The sequence below is a fragment of the Antechinus flavipes genome, chromosome 1 (genome assembly GCF_016432865.1).
Source record: "Antechinus flavipes isolate AdamAnt ecotype Samford, QLD, Australia chromosome 1, AdamAnt_v2, whole genome shotgun sequence".
NCBI classification, from domain to species: Eukaryota; Metazoa; Chordata; class Mammalia; order Dasyuromorphia; family Dasyuridae; genus Antechinus; species Antechinus flavipes.
Genome location: NC_067398.1, coordinates 311688213 through 311710515, shown reverse-complemented (window position 1 = coordinate 311710515; position 22303 = coordinate 311688213). Strand labels below are relative to the sequence as shown.

At 41.9% G+C, this 22303-nt stretch overlaps 1 protein-coding gene across 1 annotated transcript in view; it reads left to right on the top strand.

Moving 5' to 3' along the window:
• The window catches only part of LOC127545473 (phospholipid-transporting ATPase FetA-like), a 99786-nt gene extending 88610 nt beyond the window's left edge, over positions 1 to 11176 (top strand). The window contains exons 16-24 of the mRNA XM_051972788.1: positions 1290 to 1395; positions 1932 to 2079; positions 2612 to 2795; positions 3606 to 3829; positions 4961 to 5044; positions 6902 to 7147; positions 7298 to 7436; positions 8810 to 8940; positions 10039 to 11176. Of these exons, the coding sequence (XP_051828748.1) occupies positions 1290 to 1395; positions 1932 to 2079; positions 2612 to 2795; positions 3606 to 3829; positions 4961 to 5044; positions 6902 to 7147; positions 7298 to 7436; positions 8810 to 8940; positions 10039 to 10236 (1460 nt within the window). The 3' untranslated portion in view covers positions 10237 to 11176. The remainder of the gene's footprint in view (positions 1 to 1289; positions 1396 to 1931; positions 2080 to 2611; positions 2796 to 3605; positions 3830 to 4960; positions 5045 to 6901; positions 7148 to 7297; positions 7437 to 8809; positions 8941 to 10038) is intronic.
• Positions 11177 to 22303: the final 11127 nt, after the last annotated feature.

Below are 22303 nucleotides of genomic sequence, written 5' to 3'. Positions count from 1 at the left end.
TCTTTTATCCTTATCAAATATTCTGATAAAGAAGGAGGGGAGTTTTTGCAGGACAGTTATAAACTGAGGCAGAACACTTAGAGAAAATGAATCAGGACTGAGTCAGGATAATTAGGGAAACTGAGTCAGGACAATAAAAGAGAACTGTGGCATAACAATCTTAAAGGATAACATGGAGGACTAGTATTTGTCAGAGAAAGGTTTGAATCCAAATCTTCCTGACTCCAAAGCCAGCTTGCTAGTCACCATAATGATGGTAAGGCAAAATAAACTGCATTTTCTTTCTAGATTTTAGGACCCTTGATATATTCCATCTCTCACAGTCCTTCAAAACATATTCTTTGCTACTGTCTGCCCAGTTTTGGGCTCACTATGCATCAACATGTGATATCCTACATGTGTTTTGTTTGAAATGCTTTCTCTTTTCTATTTTTTAATGTCTAACTCCAACTCCTGTTTCCTCCATGAAATCAACTGTTCCACTTTACAGAGACCCTCTATTTCTTGGATTTCTAAAACACTTATTGTCTGTATCATATAATCTAGCTCTTTATTGGTTTCTGTTTCCTGATCCGTGAAGTAGCACACTGTGTAGAATGCCAGGTCTGGGATCTTCCTGAGTTCAAACCTGGCTTTAGTCACTTAGTGTCTGTGTGCCTCAGGGCACATCACTTAACCCTGTTTGCCTCAGTTTCCTCATCTGTAAAATGAGCTGCTGAAGAAAAGCAAAACACTTTAGTATCTTTGCCAAGGGAATGCCAAATGAGGCACAAAGAGTCAGATACAACTGAAATGACTGAATAATAATGATGAATTGTTTCCTATTGGATTTGGCCCCTTAAATAAATGTAGGGAAAGAAAAAATGTTCCCTAGGACAAGAATCTCATATACCGTCCCACATCACTCAGTCTCTCATTAACCTAAATGATCGGTGTTTAATACTTATTGAAATGCTGAGCTGGAAGGTATACTCTAAATACTACTAGAGGATTTTAAAAATCAGTGTATACTTAGGCAATCAGGGAAGGCTTCATGGAAGATACCTGATAGGAATGTACTGATGAATAACAATTGCCTGTTTGTAAGAGGTAAGCTGATTGAGCCATTTGGTCACACTTGAGGTCATCTAAAGATATTATTGTCTAAAGGGAATAATGAGTGAAGGAGGTCTCAGCTCTGGAAGGAATAATTGGTCAGATGTAGACTTGATCTGATCACTTAAAAGCGTGGAATGGCTCTTCCAAGCACCATTCCTTAGTCATTCATGACATAATCCCTTTCTCTACAGAGACTGCAGTGAATATTGCCTATGCTTGCAATATGCTAAGTGATGATATGGATGACGTGTTCATTATAAATGCCAAGGACAGTAGCATGGTCCTGCAGGAACTCAGGTACTAACAAGAGGGCAACCTCAACTATTACCTTCTATGGTCGAGTCCTGGGGTCAGTTCAGCAAATGTCTTTTCCTTCTGTGCGGTTTTACTCCAGTGTAGAGCCTGGGAAAGGTGAGGCTGAGAAGAACTTTTTAGCAGAAAGAAGATAAAAAAAAATGAAGAAGAGGGATAGACTGTTGAGAGGAATATGAAAGAAAAAAATAGATATGGTGACCTCTGGGGTAACCTGGGGACCGAGAAAAAGAGGTGATATGGGGGATTAGGAGGACCTCCTGCAAAGGTTGGGGAAGTTTGAACATTTGAAAGGAGATGAAGTATTGAGAGACAGCCGGGGAGGAAAAAAAGAGTCTTCTGAAGGACATAAGAGGGATGTTGGAACATTATGGGGAGTAGTACAAAGGAAAGGAAAGATACTGATGGGCAAGCATGGGTTTAGGGTTTGCTTAGGTCCCAGGATCTTGAAGGAACCATTTCCATCCCAGGGAAGATATATGGACAGAGAGCTGTTTTGATCAACCATTCTTTACTTTCAGGTCAGCGAGAAATAAGATGAAACCTGGCTCTTTACTGGAGACAGACCCAGTAACTGCCTTTTTAGCCCGCACAAAAAGGAAGAACTTCATCATGCCTGAAGAAGTGGCCACTGGTAGCTTCGGCCTAGTCATCAATGGCCACAGTCTGGTGGGCAATGGGAAGCTGTGAACCTTTCCTTTTCATTCAGGGAGCTCATTTAGGAACTACTGCCATACATACACCCTTCTCCTTCCCAAGTAATATCTCAAAGCAGAGGTAATTGAGAAATCTTAGAGTAGCTCCCTTTTTCTGAGAATATCCTTCCTCAGAGAACTGCTGAGAATAAGCTTTCCATCTGAAGTTCTACATCTACTGTGGTCCTCATGTCCTAGGAGCTTCAGGTACAATCTATTTCTCCAGGTCCAGCAAGTATCTGTACCTGAGAACTAGCCCATTGATTTCACTCTGAGTAAGATTCTGTAATATTTTTTTTCTATAGATTAGATCAGAAATGAGGGAATACAGACCTGGCCTTGGGGCTTGTTCACTATTCAAAGGCATATTGGAGCATGGGTTATCACACTGAATGTTTAATAAAAACCCTTATGTTTGGAGGCTTTCCTGTGGGGGACACAAAAAAGGTAGAGGCCAGAGGGTTACTGAGTAGCCTAATGAGTAAATTGCGTATTTGGGGCCACAGGCTCATGCCCTAGAGAAGAACATGGAGGTGGAACTGCTCAGAACAGCTTGTATGTGCAAATCGGTGATCTGTTGTCGTGTGACGCCTCTGCAGAAGGCCCAAATGGTAGAACTAGTGAAGAAATACAAGCAGGTGGTGACACTAGCCATTGGTGATGGAGCCAACGACGTCAGTATGATCAAAGGCAAGTGGGTCTGGGGAGTCAGGTTGCTCTTCCTTCATATCAATAGTAGTGACATAGGAAGCAGCGGCTTCCAAGCTGAACACTGAAGGCAGAAAAGGAATCTGAAAGTTGTAATGGGGGTGGGAGAAAGAAGAGACAGAGGCAAAGAGCCTTCTTGGCCTTGGGGATGGTGTGTGTGAATGCGCACAGATGGGATGTCAAGTATGAGAAACAGCAGTAAAAACTGAGGGCACTTACAGAATAAGCCTGGAAAGAGAGTTTAGAGCAAGTTATGAGAGATCTTGAAGACTAGATTAGGGATTTGTATTTTATCTTAAAAGTAACAGGAAGTTTTTTAGCAAGTAAATGGCAGAATCAACTCTGTGCCTTTTAACAGTACAGAGCAGAAACAAATAGAAAAGCCAATTAATTCCTATTAGAAAGGAGAAAAGTAAGCTTCCCCAGAAACTGGCATTTCAGTGCTTGTGATTAATTGGAAGAACTTAAAAGTTCCTTTCTCCTGGGGAAAAAAATCAGCATAAAAAAATAAAGAAAATAATTTGCATGAATCAAATAAGCTTTCCTTCTACCAGGGCAATTTTATTTATGGCTTATTAAAAAGACTTTGCTTAGTAGGAGAGTAAAACCCTATTCTTCCTGACTGCCACCTCCAGCACTCTATCCAGTATCCCATCAGCACATGAGGTAAAGGTGTCAAGTGGCTTTAAGTGAGAGCCACATTGTGCTTTTAATACTCTTTTCCATCCTTAACCAATTAATAGTCCTGGAAATAGGTATGGTAAGTGAAGAACTGCCTGAATCTCATTGCAGCTGCCCACATTGGGGTAGGCATCAGTGGCCAGGAGGGGATGCAAGCCGTTCTTGCCAGTGACTTCTCCTTTGCCCAGTTCCGCTTTCTGCAGCGCCTGCTCTTGGTCCATGGTCGGTGGTCCTATTTACGAATGTGCAAATTCCTCCGCTATTTCTTCTACAAGAACTTTGCCTTCACACTGGTGCATTTCTGGTATGGCTTCTTCTCCGGCTTCTCTGCACAGGTAGGTCAGGCACCCATGTCACAGTACTCCCAGGCATGCCTTCAGGCAGATGTTGATGAAGTCTCTCTGGGCTTGACTATCAGTTCAGTCACCAGTATCATTGCCAAGATATCCCTTTCTCTCCCCTAAGTGAATTATCTGTCCTTAATAGAATCAACTTCTCTTCATTTATAACTGAAATATTTCTCAGTCTAGAAATTCCCAGAATCTGGAGGAGCCCCTATGAAGGCTCTGGGACAATGCAAGCTGAGCTCAGGGGGATGGCTAGCACAGGAGCGTGCTTTAGGCCATGCAGTGCAATGTTTTCCCTAGCCCTGGATTCCACTGTGAAGCTCCATGTCCTGAAAAAGCTAAGTTAGAATATGGTATTCCCACATTTTCATTACTACCACAGAAACTTTGGGAATGTCATTGGAGAAGATCTGCTGACTTGACAGATCAGGAATGGTCTTAAGAGAGGGCTTAGAAGTCAGGCAAGGGCACCATCCTCCTTACCACTTGTGGTGGCTACTTCCCCTACTCCTTCCAAAGCTAAAACTAGATATAGATTTAGATATAGTCCAGGGAGAAAGAGTAAGTGGGTTGGCAGCCTTACATGGGTTATATTGAATTTTGGAGCACTGGAAAAAGAAGAGTTATATGGGGAGGGAGGGAAGGAAGGCCTAAGTCTGCCAAAGATCTTCAAAAGCCTGTCTACCTTGCTCTGATAAGCATCATAATCAGTATTCTTTTATTCCTAGATAAAATCTTAAACAATCTATATGTCCAAGGACCTACATGAAAACCTATATGTAGTCTCTAAGCAGTTTTTGAGGAAACTGAAAGTCTGCCTACCTTTTATCTTCAACATGGCTACCCCCCAGGCATTGGCATAAAGCCCTCATTTTAGGAAGAATCATAGTGTCTGGAAAGCTGGGGGGAAGGGAAGAACCTATATCAAAAATTGGCTTTCTGCCTAGTCAAGACCTATGAAATGCAAGGGTGTGGCCAATAGCGACAGTCCCTAATCACCAATCCCTAATCCCCAATATCCCTAATGAGGAAACTGGCCCCAGGCTCATAGGGAAAGGAGAATACCATGAAATATGGAAAGAGAGATTAATCTGATTTCTCTCTTTGGTGTCTCTGCAGACGATCTATGATGAGTGGTTTATAGCTTTCTACAACTTGGTCTACACATCTCTCCCTGTCCTGGCCCTGACCCTTTTTGACCAGGTAAGACCCAGGCACAATCTCCAGGCAGTGACAGGTTTCCTCCCCTTTAGAACAAAATAGGGGAAAGGCATGGCTTTTCAGCTGAGTGAAACTGAGCAAAGCTGGAAGTGAGCTTCTAAATAGTTGTATAAAATGAATTTTTCTAAAAAGATTTATTTTAATGTGATGAGGAGATGGGAAAACCTGATAGTGAATCTTTTTGTAAAAGAAAAAAATTCTTCTATAAAATAAAAATCACTGCCCAGATGTATCTGTTATGTAAATCTGGGTTGCCTTAAAGTACAGTAAAGTACAGCAATTAGAAGGAAACATGGAAATTCCAGTATAGTGTAACTGAGTTCATAAGTACTGAGGAAATTGTAGTGTAGAGGACAAGTGAGGTTAACTAGGAAAGAATTCCTGAAAGAAGAGATTTCAAAGGGGAAGAATATGGATTACTGATGAGGAGAAGTGAAAAATGTGCCAGACTTCTACTAACCCAATCTATCTGCCTGTAATTGTCCTACTCCCCAGAAGAACACTAGAGTTTGACTGGAGAGAATCACATGAGGAGTACAGATGAGATGGAATGGGGCAGTTGAGTGAGAGACCTTTAAAAATAGTCTTGAGAAATTTGTACTTGTTAGGAGTAATGGAAAGTCACATTTTCTACATTGGTCTGGAATTCCCCTCTGGAACTCCTAAAAGTCTGGAAATTCTTGTGGAAAAATCTGTTTCAGAAATAGTACCCCTGCCCCACCCTGTGCCCCAGCCTTGGGCCACAGGGGCAGAATGAGAGCCTCTGTAAAAGTCACAACCCAGTGTGAGGAAGAGTACTAAAACTGGAATCCTCAGAGTCCTCGGTTTGAATTCTGCTTTCTGTACTTACTAGCCATGTGACACTGGGGAAATCACCTCACCTCCTGAGAGCTTCTGTTCCCTCGTCTATGAGATAGAAATATTGATATCTAGAATTCCTACCTGTTGTGAAGAAAACATTCTGCAAAGTTGAAGACAGTGTATAAATAGGGACTGAAAAAAGACTGAAGGGGACCTGGAGCCATAGCTAGGCCAGCTATGAATTTTCTCACTTGGGCAGCTCCAAATCCTATGATCCTATATCAGTCTTAGCCTCCATTAGCTCTCTTCCTCATTACTCAAGACTCACCAGAGCTGAGACTTTCATCCAACAGTCTCCAACTTACAAGATGACACTGACTCAGAGGTGTTTCCAGAAGAGCCTCATTCTATTGCATCTGAGGCACTGGGGTGCATAGGGGGCCAGGCCTTTGGGACTATCATTTTTTGTTTTTTCCAAGTGGTTTCACATATATTCCTTTATTTTGATTTGCCTAACAACCCTCTGAGATAGGGAAGAAAAAAAGGAATGATATGGAAATTGTCCAAGATCTCTCACTAGTGATTAGAGGACTTTAGATGAGAATCCAGAGTTTTAGAATCCTGGACAGGAGGCTCTCCAGCTACTAAAACCACATTGCATTCATCTACGTAGATGAATGCAAAACAAATGACATTTGAACCTGAGAGTATCCTATCTCTATTGCTTATCTACTCTAACTTTGGTATGACCTGAGGGTAGAAGGGACTTGTGAGGACTTTTATCTTGTTCTTATTTCCTTTTGGAATAATCCCTAGTATCATGATTTGAAGGAGCCTTCCTCACCTAGGGAAGTGTCTAGTCCTGAGAATGTAGATGCTAGGTGGTAGTATTCCTGAAAGTGGGAATAGACCTTGGTTGGGAGGGTAAGGAGAATCTCTCTTCAGCCCTTGAAAAAAAGCAGGAAAGATGTTTAGTGCCTGGAAAAAATCTTTAGAAGCTGGTTTCTTACCTTCATGGCTCCAACCCCATGCTTTTAGGATGTGAATGATTTGTGGAGCCTTCGATTCCCTGAGCTATATGAACCAGGCCAATACAACCTCTACTTCAACAAGAAGGAATTTGTGAAGTGTATAATTTATGGCATCTACAGCTCCTTGGTGTTGTTCTTCGTCCCCTATGGGTCTACTTATAACTCAGTGCAAAGCAGTGGGAAGGACATCTCTGACTACCAGTCTTTTGCCCTAATAGTGCAGACCTCTTTGCTCGTGGTGGCGACTGTGCAGGTACGGTGGTGGAGGTGGAAAGGAGGAAGGGAGACTTATAGATAGGGAAGGGAGGAATAAGGGTGCCAGTTGTGGGGAGGTTGATGTGGCAGGGGGCTGGTCTATAGCAAGGGAAGGAAAGGGGCTGACCCTTAGGTGGATGATTTTCAGGTGGGCCTGGAGACAGCCTACTGGACAACTGTGAACCAATTCTTCATTTGGGGCAGCCTGATCTTATACTTCAGCCTCATGTTCCTCCTTTATAGTGATGGCCTGTGTCTGCTCTTCCCTAACACCTTCCGATTCTTGGGTGAGCCTGGGTAGAGTTCAGGATGGGGCTTGGATCAGGCCTCAGGTCAAAAAAAGGGGATTTCATGGGACAGGAGAGAGATTCAAAGCTGACTTCACCCCATTGGGCTATAGGGTCTCATTCACTTATAACCCCTCTCAAAATAGTTCTGAATTCTTAGCCAGCTGTTGTTCCTTTCCTTCAATAGACTCTAGAAACTGACCAGTTTATTCCTTCTGTTGCTTCTGATCAGGATTTTTTTGTCCTCTGAATCCCCTTGTAGAAAGGAATGCAGTGGGTCACACATTCCCTTCCTCTCCTTGAAGCAAGCACACTTGGAAGTATTCTAAAGATGATATGGAGGGATAAAAATAGCAGAAATGAAGAAAGGTATTCCACAAGACTTGTGGTTTCATTGATGTGGAACCTCAAATCTGAAGGTGCAGATCCAACCCAGTAAAGCTTTTTTATCCTGCATCGCTTGTATGTCTGCCCCAAAACCCTGCACAGAGGTCTACCCATGATGAAAGCCTTCCTCTGGTTATCTTGACATTGTTAAGGATCACAACAGAGCACCCCAAACCACTCATGAGTTATCCCTCATTTATACAATACATTCAGCTTACCCCTTTTCCATCAATGAGGACAGTTTAAAATGTATTAAGCTTGTATGACTTAGTAGGGGTCCTCAAACTTTTAAAATAGGGGGCCAGTTCACTGTCCCTCAGACTGTTGGAGGGCCGGACTATAGTAAAAATAAAACCTCTTTTTGTGGGCTTTAAATAAAGAAACTTCATAGCCCTAGGTGAGGAGGATAAACATCCTCAACTGCTGCATCTGGCCCGGGAGCCGTAGTTTGAGGACTTAGAATCTAAGTCTTAAGACCTAAATCATCCCTGATGTTCAACATTCCTGATCTTAGTTTCTATTTTTCTCCTTTTCACTAATTTGTTTTCTCCATTCTAGTCTTCTGCAAGAGCATAAACCCTTTCCTGACCTCTTTATCACCTTTATTTTCATAGCTGCTACCCCTGGGTTCTTTCTCCCTTCAATGAAGAAGTTTCCCAATCCTCAGGTCTCCCTGTCTTCTCTTTTGCACTATGTTTTGCCAGGCAAGACAAAGGCAACTATAGGTATTAATGGAAGGGGGGAAGAGGAGGGTAATGGATATATAGATAATTCCACTGAGATTCATTTGCAGTCTGAAGGAAACCTCAGAAGTATCTACATCTTATGTCCCATCCAAGAGTCATTCCCTGCCCTGCCTTTGGGGACTAATATTACCCATGGAGTTGTCACTAGCCCATGACCAGTATATTCTCCACCCTCAGCTTCTCCCCTCCATTCCTAAGCACTTTGGCCCAGGCTCTCCTGTGTGTCGGGGGGGATTGCAGGTACAGCTCGGAACAGTCTGATCCAGCCTCAGGTGTGGCTGACGATCCTTCTCACCGTGGTCCTTTGCTTGCTGCCCGTGGCTGTGTACAGATTCCTCCGGATAGAGCTTGTGCCCACCAAAGTTGACAAGGTGAGCAAAAGAAGGGTAAGGAGGTGACATACCTTGGTACTATAGGTCCCTATTGTCTTTGCCCTGCTCTCATACCAAAAAGACTGGGCCTTTTATCATGCCCCAACAGGCACTTTGATTCTCCAAAATGTGCTTGGACTCTGGCAAAAGTGACAAAATTGGGTTTTTTGTTTGTTCCTTTCCTAACTTTTCTCAATGAGAATGCCAGAAGGACTAGAAGAGGAGCATCTATTGGCATATAGATCCCCTCTCCTTCCTCTCTACCCGGCTCCCTCTCAGAGGCAGACTCGAAGGCCCCAGCACTGAGTCCCTGGGGGAATGAAGTAGCCTGACCTGGAACACCTGGCCTCCCTGGGGCTCTAAAATGACAGCCATGGCAAAGCTGTCTGGTTTGAAGACCACAGCAAACACTGTGGTTCAGATGTCTTTGTGGCCTCTGGGGCCCATGTCTTCCCTAGACTCACCTCTTCTCATTGTCTCTCTGTGGCCTGGGTCCCTTCATGGCACATGTCCCTTATATATATAGCTCTTCCTCTGCGTCCTGAGCCTATGCCTCTCTGTAAGCCCGTGAGTTCCCGTAATTACGGCCATAGCACTGCACTGGGAAATCAGCAGTCCTGACTTCCAATCCTGGCTCGGACACCAAGTCACTTCTCCTTTCTGGGTCTCATCTGTAAAACACATGGATTGGACCAGGTGATCCCTAGCATTTTATGATCATAGGATCATAGATTTAGAGGTGGAAGAAACCTTGGAGATCATCTAATATTCACCCTCTCATTTCACAGATGAGAAAACTGAGGCCCAGAGGGGCTAAGGGACTTATTGATCAAGCAATCAAAAATCATTTGTGAAGTGCAAGGCATGTGTCACACAAGTACTAAGGAGAAGTATTTGAACTTGGGTCCTCTGACTATAAATTCATTGTTCTTTTCATTGTATCCCAATACCTGACACTGTAATCTTGATTCATTTTCCCCAGTTACCTGTGTCTATCCAGCTGGTCTGTGCTGCCCTTGAGACCTAATTAGGGCCTCATGCTTCCTGTGAGTTCCTTTATTCCTTTCTTTCCTTTCACCCCTTGCTCTTAAACTCCAGGTTCTCAGTAAGATCCGTGAATGCATGAAGTACCCTCTACCACCGCCACCCCGGATGAGATTGAGACGCACAAGTTCACGACGCTCCGCCTATGCCTTTGCCCACCAGCATGGTTTTGGGGCACTCATCACTTCGGGAAAGAACATGAAATCAAGGGCAAAGTTTGGCTTTGGTGATAACTTTTCTTCCCTTAAATGAAAGCTCCTTGGGGTCACTAGGACACCCCCCAACTCTTATCCATGCACCTGATTTGGGAGGGAAGGCTCAGTCTCTAGGAAACCTGCCAACAGAAGAATGCCCTTTCTCCTCAGCCCCTTCACTTCTCAGCAATTAGGGAAGGGGGCTCCGACTATCCAACCCAAATGTCTGAGGTAGAGACCCAGGCACGAATGGCCGGATGCCTTTGCCCCCCACCCTCTTTCCACTCCCCCCAAAAAACTACTCGAAAGAGAAGCACTGAGTTATTGAAGAAGGTCAACTGGTAGGTCAAATATGGGCATATTGATGCCATCCCTAGCCAAGCCCAGAATCTTAGGAAGAAAGATGAAAAGTCTTAGTATGAGACCTCTGAGAAGAAAAGGTGTTATCCCTGTAATTGGTTTGTCTACTTTAACATGAGGAGGGAAATTAAATACCTCATTCAGTATCCCCTACAGTCTCACAGTAACATAACTACCTTCCTCTTCTCTGGGTGATCCCTGCCCTACTTCTCTCCAAGTCCCACATCACTATAAACCTCCCTCTTTCCCCAAAATTCTGGACTTAACCCTACTATGCCTCTCTCTGGAAACAATTTGAAGAGTACTGTGGCACTAAGAGGCAAAGCCTGGCTCTTCTGGAGGCATACCTGAGCTAATGCGGCCCCTTAGGATTTGTCTCTTGTGAATTGGGGAGGGGCAGTATTTCTTTTGGGGTGCATAGCAGAAGAGGGAGATAGCTGTTTGATCCCTTCCATCCTAAAGATCCCTGGGAATTGGAAGTGAAGCTGATTTGGTAAGGTGACTGTTGAAGTTTGGGCCATAGAGCTGGCTAGAATGGAGAGAGCCCTACCATGAAGCCATTTTCAACTCTTATTTCTTGGGAGAGACGAGAAGTCAATGTGTGTTGTGCACTGTTGTCTTCAGTAAAATTATTTTCACAGGAAATTATACATAGTTGAGTGATCATTTATTGTTTAAATTCTCTGGGAATGGATAGGTCGGTGTGGCTGGGGCTAGAGTAATAGAGTGGGAAAGAAATTGTATTTGTCATTGTTCCATGGCTCTGCCCCATCCTCAGAATCAGCTTCTCCTTGCCACTCCCCCTCCCTCCCCCTTTCAGAATGAGATATTTTTCATTTGACTGCCACCCTCCTTCTTTTCTGAAGGGGCTAATGAGCCAACTCTCTTGCATCTACCTTATTCACTTCAAGCACTATTCCTCATTGCCTCTTTCCCTTTTCAGAAGATGAAAAGCAGTACCCCTGCTTCTGTGTTCATTTCCTGGGCCTAGGAAAACCTACACAGTCCTATGACATTTTTCTAAAGGTTTTTATAAGTAATCCCATAAAACTGACTTGGTATGAGAAACAGAAAGTTACAATGAGAAGACTTGTAAAAAAAAAAAATCTTATAAAAAAAATCACTCACTAGAAAAAGTTAAAAAGAGAACTTTGCTTAACTTCACTGGGCTCCTTTATTCACTCAATTCTTAGTTTTTGTTTTCCAGGGGCCAGCCGCATCCAACCCACCTCTTCCTTTCTTATTTTTAGAGGTTTTCTGGAGCTCTTCTTTAAGGTTCTCCTCTCCTGAGTGAAGTGGCCCATTTCACTTGATAAGAGACCTCCTAATACAGGATCGCTAGATACAAAAAGGGCTCAAAAAGAACCCCAGACTGTTACTATCTCAGTATCTTCTAGCTTCACTTGACAAAATCATCTCTGCTGCTGCCTCTAAATCCAAGATGGTGTCCCTTGGCCCCATTTTACCATTGTGTGTTCATCTCTTTCTATCCAAATATCTTACTATGTATCTAACATCTTCATGGAAACTATCTCTTTTTCTTTTTTGCCAAACCTGAGCTGACTCCCCACCCTGAAATAGGGAAGTAGTTAAGTCCTACCTCTAGAAGCAAAAAAAAAAAAAAAAAAAAGATAACACAAAGCCTTTGGTAACATAAAAATTCTCCATAAATAAAATACCCTAAGATCTTTCTATCAGTTTAATCATCAGATGGGGAGCTAAGGCAAAGTTACAAAGTGGGGCATAGAATAAAAAGAAGAAAAAATTAGTCTGGAAAAGGATATACAAGGAGCTGTATGGAAGCCTACACAAGTTTTTTTTTTTTGATACAGACTCAGGCAGAAGAAACTATTTCATCTAGACAAGCTATATATTTTAGGCAAACCAGTTGGAAAAAAGAGAAGAGAGGACAAAAGGAGAAAGGGACTTTCCCGAAGGCCACAGCATCAAAGATTACAGATAGGGAATGAGAAAACAGTTTTGGGATTTAAGTAGGGAAGAGTCTCACCTGGTGTTTGGTAGCATGAGGAAGACTGTTCCAAGTTAGAGCCAGTCAATTTAGGGGCAAGGAATGCCAAGAAGGGAGAGCATTACTACATGGCAACTCTTTCATCTCTTTCTTACTGTTTCGCACATTCCGCAGTGGCTATTCCACAAACGCACAAACCTCTTCCTTAAGTGCTCAATCCTACCTCTTACACTTCCCTTTTCCACTTTTATATTCTTTTCAGTGTCCTCCTAATTCTTTTGTTTTATTCTCAGCTCATTCCTTCATATTTACCATCAATATTATATTTTCCTGTCTCCTCTGTCACTTTGCTCCTTCATATTTTTTATCCTTCTCTATGTCTTGTCTCAGCCTATAATAACAATGAACAATGACTCATTTATATAGAACTTCAAAGTTTCAAAGAACTTTTCTCAAAAGAAAAAAAAAAACCCTGTGGAATAGGGATCAAATAAGCACATCATTTTACAGTTTTCCCTTCACTTACCACCTCCTCCCACTCCTGTCATATCCTCCTTGTACCCAGTCAGTGCCAAGGTACCCAAGAAAAAGCAGACCCCATTTTACTGCCTTCCCTTGCCCACCACCACACTCACTACTGACCTCTTGCAATCTGTTTTTCATTCTCACCTTGATAACAAAACTGCTTTCTCCAAATAACTGATAATCTTTTATCACTAGAATGGGTTATTCTGTCCTAATCCTCTTTGATCTCTATAGCAGTCAACAGTGTGATCTCAGCCCTGTGCTTTCTGGGCTTCTGTAATAATGTACTCCTCTGATTTTTCTCCTTCCTCTTACTACTCTTTCTCTGCCAATTCTTACTGAGCCTTAACCATCCTCTAAACCACAAAGCTTTTTCAGAACATGCTGTCCATCAATGTAAGTAATAGCAGATTGTAAACTTTGTTCTAATCCCTCTTCACACTCTGATCTCTCTTGGTGATCTCATCAACTTCAATTTAATTATTTCCATGCAAATGACTCCTGAATCTTTATCTCAATTCTCAAAGTCTTCTCAGAATCCTCTATTTCCAGCTATCTAATGTATTTTTTCTTCTGAAGGTCTTGATGGCATCTCAATCTCAATATTTCATGTTCTCCCCAAATACAACCCTTCATTTAACTTCTCCATTTCTGTTAATGACTTTCTAGGTTTATAAACATGGAGTAATGAAGAATTTTAATTGTTGGGGTTTTTTTTTCAGTTGTATCCAACCCTTTGTGACCCCTTTGGGGTTTTTGCCCTACAAAAATACTGGAATAGTTTGCTGTTTGAAAGATGAGAAAACTGAGGCAAATAGGTGACTTGCTCAGGGTCACACAGCTAATTTCTGAGGCCAGAATTGAACTCAGAAAGAAGATTCTTTTTGACTCCAAACCCTACACTCTATCCATTGTGTATCTTAGCTTATCAAACATACTATCAGGAATTAAGTCCTGATGCTTCCAGTCTCTTCTCTGATTCCATGGGAAATAATCTAGTTTAGGCTCTCATCTCTTGTCACGGAGAAAAATGTGATACCTCCTAATTGCTCTTCCTGCCCTCAATCTATCACTCTCCTGTCCTTCATATATAAATAATCTTTCTAATTCATTACTATGATCATGTCACTCCTCTGTTCTAAAACCTTTAGCAATTCCTTACTAAATGTTAAATAAAATATAAATTCCTGACCTTGGCACACAAGGCCATGTATATTGTTCCATGCTATCTGACTAGGCTTATCTCACATTACTCTCCTTCACATATCCTTGCATTCTAATGAACCTGAACTCTCTCTCATCTCCATGCATTTGTTTACCCCACACCTCATATCTGGAATGAACTCTCCCTTAACTTGATCTGTTAGAGGGCTTCCCTTTCTGGAAGGCCCAACTCAGAAGCTACATTTCCTTGAAGCATTCCTGCATATCCCAAAGTAAAAATGTTTTCTTTCTTCACATTCTGTTCAGACTTCTTCTTTGTACTTATCTCATGCTCCCTTATACAAGAGTTATTAGTGTATTTGCATCAACCCCCTCCCCCCCACAATGAGATTGTAAACTCTTTGAGAATAGGACCTATATCAATCAAATACATAACTTTGTATTTCTTGGACCTAGCAGAATGCCTTTCACATTGAAAGTACTTAATAAAATCTGGCAGAATTGAATTAAATTGAATTGGATTGAACTGAATGACTGAGCTGGGCAATATAAATAGAAGAAAATTACTAACCTAAGCCTAAGACTTCCAAATCCTTAATTAAGGCCTAGGGAAGTATATTCCAAAAGTTTAAACATTCTGGATATCCAGATTTAAAGCAAATAAAACTAGAACTGAACTACCACCATTGCTAAAACTGGATAAGAAATTATGGAGTCTTAAAAATAATACATCCAATGCCCTAGAAGAACCCTACAACTTGTCCTCAAAAAACATTTGTTAATGGTTTAATGTCAATAATAACAATATCCCAGAAATCTGTATTTTGTCCTTTGCGATTTAATACTTTTATCACTGAATTATATATAAGCATAAGGGATATGCTCTTCAATCTTGAAGATAACACAAAGCTGGTAGAGATAGCATACCAAACTCATGATCCAAAAAGCTGAATTTATAAGATAAAATTCAGTAGGAATAAATGTGAAGATTTACACTTGGATATCCCACCCCACAATAAATTGAATTCACAAATATAAAATGATAGAGGCATTGATAACAGTTCTGAAAGAAGATCTGGAAATATTAGTGGATTTGACAGAAAAAAAAAAGCCACTGCCATCCCAGGTTTCAATAATGGACAAGAATAGGGAAGTGATAAATGCACTATTCTCTGCCCTCATTACGCTTCATTTGAAATAACTGTTTTCTGCTCTGAGTACCATTCATTGTTTCAGAAAAATGTTGATAAGCTGGAGAGTGTGCAGAAAGCAACTAGCATGTTGAAGGGCTTTAATGTCCATGACATACCCACACAGTGATTAGTTAAAATAATTGGACAAGTCAAGCTAGTCTCAGGTGGGATATGATAACTGTCTTCCAGAATAGGAAAAGCTGCAGCATGGAGAGTGTATTAGTCTTGTCTGTTCCCAAGGGTCAGAACTAAGTGGAACACCCAAAGAAAGAACACTGGGAAACGAATGTGAACTATTTGCATTTTTGTTTTTCTTTCCGAGTTGTTTTTACCTTCTGAATCCAATTCTCCCCGTGCAACAAGAGAACTGCTCGGTCCTGCAAACATATATTGTATCTAGGATATACTGCAACATATCTAACATATATAGGACTGCTTGCCATCTAGGGGAGGGGGTGGAGGGAGGGAGGGGAAAAATCGGGACAGAAGTGAGGGCAAGGGATAATGTTGTAAAAAATTACCCTGGCTGGATTCTGTCAATATAAAGTTATTATAAAATAAAATAAAATATTAAAAAAAAGAAGAAGAACTAAGTGGAAACCTCAAAGAGGCCAAATTGAGGTGTGACGTCTAGAAAAATTTCCCAACTATTAAGAATGGTCTAGAAGTAAAACGCATTGCTTCAAAGTTCATCCTTCTTGGAGATTTCCAAATAGAGGCTGAATAACCCTTTGTAATGTATGACCTAGTGGGCATTCCTTTTATGTATAAATTGAACTAGCTAGCTGCTGAGATTTCTTCCAAATCTCAAATTATATGATTCTGTGAGACCTTGGGAAAATTACATTAGCAAGAAGCCAGCAGAAGGCATTTGATAAGCAAATCTCAGGCAGCATGACACCATAGTGAAACAACTTGTCAGAATGATGAGCTAAAGAAAGTAGCAGTATCCCCTTGCTCTGCAGACCTGAGCCTCAATTAATGGCACCAAAAAATCTTTGATAGTTTAATTAAGCTTCTTTTGAGTAAGTTCTTTATTTCTAGCCAGTACTATAAGTTACCCATGGATATGAGTAGGACAACCTTATTCTAGAGATGACCAGGTCATCCCCCTTGGATGGAAGCATTTAACTAGCTCTGTAATTCCTCTGGAATAGTAGCAATGAACTCAGCTTCTTCACTATTTGTAGTAACAGGTTATAAATTTATAACCAGCAAATACCATCCAGTCCATATTTTAAAACTCTGTCTCTAGTTTATTGACCAGGTTTAAAATCAGGGAACATTTGAGTAGGAAAGTGCTTTAGATATCATTTTAGAAAGGAAAAAACTGAGGCGCATGGAAATAAAGAGATCTCTCAAGATTATACAGTGTGTAAGAAGTAGAACTCAATAGAATTCAGATCTATTGACTCCTAATCCCATCTTCCTTCATTCACATTCACACAGTTTTAACTTCTTATATTTAATTTTTTAAAAATTATTTTATTGTTAATGTTTTTCAATTATTTATGATCTCATCAATGTGATTACTACTCTCACCAACAATGTAGATAGCAACCATTCCATGCCTTCTCATCCTGTACAATCCTTATCTATGTTCTCTGTACCCACCACATTAGAAGTCTTGCTCTGCATCCTTTTACATTCTATGGGTACCTGGAACTATTACCAAGAAGTAATGAAGGGAAGTTTTGGCTGGTGGTATGAAAAACACTGAGTGGGTGGTGGGTCAAGGTGAGTTTTGGTATCAACTCAGGCAGGGCCTAGGACAGGTTGCATGCATGGGATCCGAGACCTGTTAACTACTTTGATAGATGACTCATACCCATGCTAGGGATCAGTGATGGCAGTTGGAGCTATTATCATGTTACAGATTGCATGTTCCTGATGGTGTTCCTCATTATCGTGGTTATTTTTAATATCAAATCTACTTTGAACCACTCCTGGCATGACCTTTACTTTTCAGATTATACTTTTTCAAGGCTCTTATAGATGGTTTTTAATCTTTTTATTATTTGTATTAAGCTCTTCCTCTAATGCTGCTGATGAGGTCAAAGACTTTTTAAAGGACTATTTTAAAGGTGGAAGAACTCAGAAAAAAATTTGGGCCTCTGCCATTGAAATTATTTTTCTATTATTAATAACCAATTATTAAACTAAGCCTGAGATTTTTTTTCCCCTCTATTTCTCATTCAGGAACCAGCCTTTGTAAGTCAGCCAATTTCTGAAGGACAAGACTGATGATAAGACTGGCTTAACCAATTCTGCCAGCATTCTCCTCAATCTTGGAGTCCCACCCAATTGGGAAAGTTTATTTCTGATAGAAGTGTGAAGGGAATCTAATCTAGGTGAATTCTGCCCAGAAAGCTTTAGATTCACATCCTTGAAATACCCTATCCCTCTCCCCCAATATTCAATTTAAGTGGATATATGAGTAGAGATTGCTCCTGTTATTCGGACAGTTGGAGACTGCTGTGTTTCTTGATTAACTCACTCCTCCGAAGGAGGAGCCAAAGGCTTTCAGTCCACCTCCTACCACTTCACACCTCTCAGACTGGTTAAAACGGCTAAAACAGACAGGAAAAGATAATGATGAATATTGGAGGGGATGTGGAAGACTGGAACACTGATACACTGTTGGTGGAATTGTGAACACATCCAGCCATTCTGGAGAGCAATTTGGAACTGTGCTCAAAAAGTTATCAAACTGTGCATCCCCTTTGTAGGCAGTGCTACTACAGGCTCTGTATTGTAGCAGCTCTTTTTGTGGTGGCAAAGAATAGTAAAACGAGTAGATGCCCATCAATTGGGGAATGTCTGAATAAGTTGTAGTATATGGAAGTAATGGAATATTACTGTTTTATAAAAAATGAGGAACAAACTGATTTTAGAAAGGCCTGGAAAGATTCACAAGAATTGATGCTTCCTTAATTGCCTCAGCAAAAAAAAAAAAAAGATAACTGAAACAAGTAGATCTAGGAATACAGTGTTCACAGTAACGGCAAGACCCATGCTATGACCAACTATGAAAGACTTGGTTTTTCTCAGCAGTTCAGTGATCCAAAGCAACCCCAATAAACTTTGCACAGAAAACACCACCTGCATCCAGAGAGAGAGTTATGGAGAATGAATGTAAATCAACATATGCCATGTTCACTTTGCTTTTTTTTCTTGTTTTTTATTCTCTTGTGATTTTTCTTTTTTTTTCTGATTTTTTTCTCCCAACATGATTCATAAAGGTGTATTTTAAAAATTAATGTACCTGCATAAAAACAATTTTAAAATAGTAAAAAAAAAAAAAAATCCTCATTGATTGTTCACCAATCAGGGTTGATCTCCATCTCTCAGAAGCAACTACTTTTCCAAAGCATTTATACTCCCAAAGAGGGATCATAACATACACACACACAGCCATGAGATTATGGATGCAAGTGTGTACACCAACTGGATAGTAAAAAGACCCCTGCAGTTTTTCATCTTTGTATCTATCCACAATACCTAGCACATGGATATTTACAGAATCCATGACTGCATGAATGATTCATACCTCTTTGATTGAGAAATTCAGATCTGTATTTTTCCCCAATCCTCTTCCTCTGTCCCAGAGCGTTTCCTGATCATTCCCCCCTCCCCACCGTGCAGAAAAGGACAGCCAGCCACCCTCCGGTTGGCAAAAAAACATCCAAATTCAGGTCTTGAAGAGGCGTTAGAAATGAAGAAAAATGCTACCAGAAAATTTAAAGAGGTCCAGGGCAACGAGACACTTAGTGCATCTTTACTTTTCGAAAAGAAACTCTCGCGTACGCACGTTTCTTCGTGCAAAGAAACACGCCCTTGAAGAGCTTCAGAATTCTGCATTTCAGGGATCCTGGGTGGAGAGGCGGGGTAGGCTCGAGCCCGAGCTCAAGTCCGGCGCTTCACGCCCCCACGCAAAGTCCCGCCCTTGAGCTGAGCTTGCACGTGGTGAGGAGCGGGGGCAGCTTCCCGCGGGGCGCAGAGAGGCGCAGAAGGCGGGGCTAGGATTAGTCCCCCCCCCCCCTACACACCGAGGGCAACATGGGTGCGTGACGGGCCCGCGGAGGCCCGACCAACCGCCAGGGGCGCGGGGCGGGGCAAGAGGGTTGAGTCAGCCAACCACGAAGCAGAGAGAGGGAGCCTGATCCAAACCGAGAGAGAACTAACTCAAGCTCTTCCCGCTCAACCGTCTGGCCATCCCGCCCAGGAAGACTGATTAGTAGCCGGCGGAGAAACAAAGTCCTAGGCGAGGGACACCGCGGACTGCACCATCCGTGCTGCGGCAGGAGGGGGAACCGACCGAACCACCCTCCTGACCGAATGGGAGAGAACAGCCTCAGGGCAGGAAGACGCGCTCCTGGCGGCGCGTGACTGGGCGGCTGTGAGAGACTAGAAGCCGAGGCGAGAATCTAGGTAGGAGCCTCCGGCCATCCCCTCCAGAGGAGGCCTCTGAAACGATCCTGGAGACGGAGAGACAGACAAAGAAACACACTCCCTACACTGAGGAAGAGGAATCCCCTCCTCCTAGAAAGAGAAGTACTCCGCTCCCCCTCTCCCATCCGGAGAGAGAAGCTTTTCTTATCCTCTCAAAAAGAGAGGCCCTCTGCCCCCAAGAGAGGGACCCCCACCCCCTAGAAGACAGACTCCACACTCTCTGATGGTGCGGTCCCCGAGGTCTCGGAGAAAACTAAGATGGCTAACATGGGTCCCCCCTTATCTGCCCCCCTATTCCTTTCTCCAGAACAAAAGGCTCACCCTCGGCCTTCTGAGAGGCTCCTCACTCTACTTACCTATATTCCCCCCAGGAAATAGTAGGTATCTCCCAACTTCGGAAAATATCTACTTTGTCTAACCTCAGTATGCTCCCCAGGCTCCCTCCTTCCGATTGATCACCAAAGGGCTTTGGTGAGCCCTTTTCTCTCCTACTTAATGATAGTTGCTACTCACCCGTATGATTTCATGGTTTGCAAGTAGCCTTCCTCCCCAGCAGCCTTGGAAAGGCAGTAGTGAAAGGATTATCGCCCCATTTTACAGATAAGGAAGCCGAGGCCCAGAGAGCCAAACTGACTTGGCCAAGATCACCAAGTACAGGAACTTTACCAGGACTGAAGTCTTCTCTCCCCGATTCTGCCCATCCCTCTCTCTCGGCTTCTTGTTGTCCAGGTAGAGCGAGGATCTGCCCTGTGGACTCTTTGGAACCTTGAGGGGGTCCAAGGGTAGTCCTCTTATTTTTAGCTCAGCAGCCACTATGAATGACTTTTTCTTCCCCCTGACCAGGGGGACACTGCCCTCTGACCTTTTATCCTGAAAGAGTCGTATGACATTCTCCCAACTATCCTCTGTCTAGCCTCCTCCTATCACAGCCACAATCCAGGAGAGAGTTTTTCTTTTTATGTAGACTGTGCTGTACCTGTCTAAGCCATTTAGCCGGTTGTCCAACCTGAGGAGTTTACCCTGGATCCTTGAGGGGAGAGGCAAGAGATTTCAGGGCCTTGAAGCTGACGGCTTTAAACCCAGAGCAAGCTGGTAGGGGCCAGGGCTCTCTCCTCACAAGGAAAAAGATAGGAAGCAGTATAGATTTGCCATTTGTGCTCATTCCCAATTCTTTTCACTGAGCAGAAATCAAAGTTTTTTTATTCCAATAACAACCTTTTTCTGGAGGTGGCTTTAAAGAGAGACTAAAGCTACTGAGGCTGTGGTCTGTGTTTTGTAAGGACTCCTAAAGCATACAATAAGAAAGGGCGCAATCTTAAATGACCCCTGGCATATTACTAGTAAACATGATAACTGGTGTGGAAATCTCAGAGACAGTCGTTTTTCAGCTGATATAGTTGAGGGAGCTTAAAATGTGGAGATTATTGAGTAGCTAACACTTTAGTCAGTTGGTTGAATGCTGTACAGTTTCCAGGGTCACCAGGTACTTTGAATAAAGGACCCCAACACTATCAAGAACTTTACCAAAATTCATGAATGTTCCTCCACGTTAAATATAGAGGGGTCAAAACTCTCCAACAGGAGCAAGCAAGCCCAAGAGAGAATACCCATGGTCATTAGAATCCTAATTGCCAACACAACTCCTGAACTATACTGGGATATTGATGTTTTAAGAAAGTGCATTGGTGAATATACATAGTAATAATTCTAATTAATTCTAATGAAATTTTACACTTTAGAAGATAGGTTGGGACAACAGGAAACTGAAACTTCAGTTTTCTGAAACTTAATTTGTCTTTGATTTTTGAGAAGGAAGAATTCCTTCAAAAGATTTAATAAAGGTGAATAAAACCTAAATCACAATTCCAGATATTTATTCCAGAACTTCTTAACCTTTTTTGTGTCATGAATCCCTTCAGGAGTTTGTTAAGAGACTATGAACTTGGAATGTAGTATATAACCTACATATAGACTTATAAAGGAAATGAATTATATTGAAATACGCTTTTTATTAAAATATTTTTTAAAAAACAAGTTGTTGGATTCCAGGTTAAGAACTCTAATCTCTTCTGAATCACCAGCCACTTGTTATTTCCAGTTAGATGTTTTATAGAATCTAAAATTCATTGTGTCCAAAACAAAACTTGTTATTTGTCTTTTATTCTCAAAGAGGACCAATGACATCAAAAGGGTGATGTCTTGACTTGGAAGTGAATTGAATTTAAGTGAGGCAAGACTGTACAAAGTCATCAGCCTCATTCTGCCCTCGGGTCATCTGAATCTAGTGACAAGACAGGTCAGAACCACTGAAGATAAATCAGATGCAGTGGGAGATAAATGGACATTTTCAGGTCTCAATTTGAGGCATCACCCATTCAGGGATTTAAAACTAGGTACTTTTTTATTGTTGTTGTGTACAGTGTTATCTTGGTTCTGCTCATTTTACTTTGCATCAGTTCATG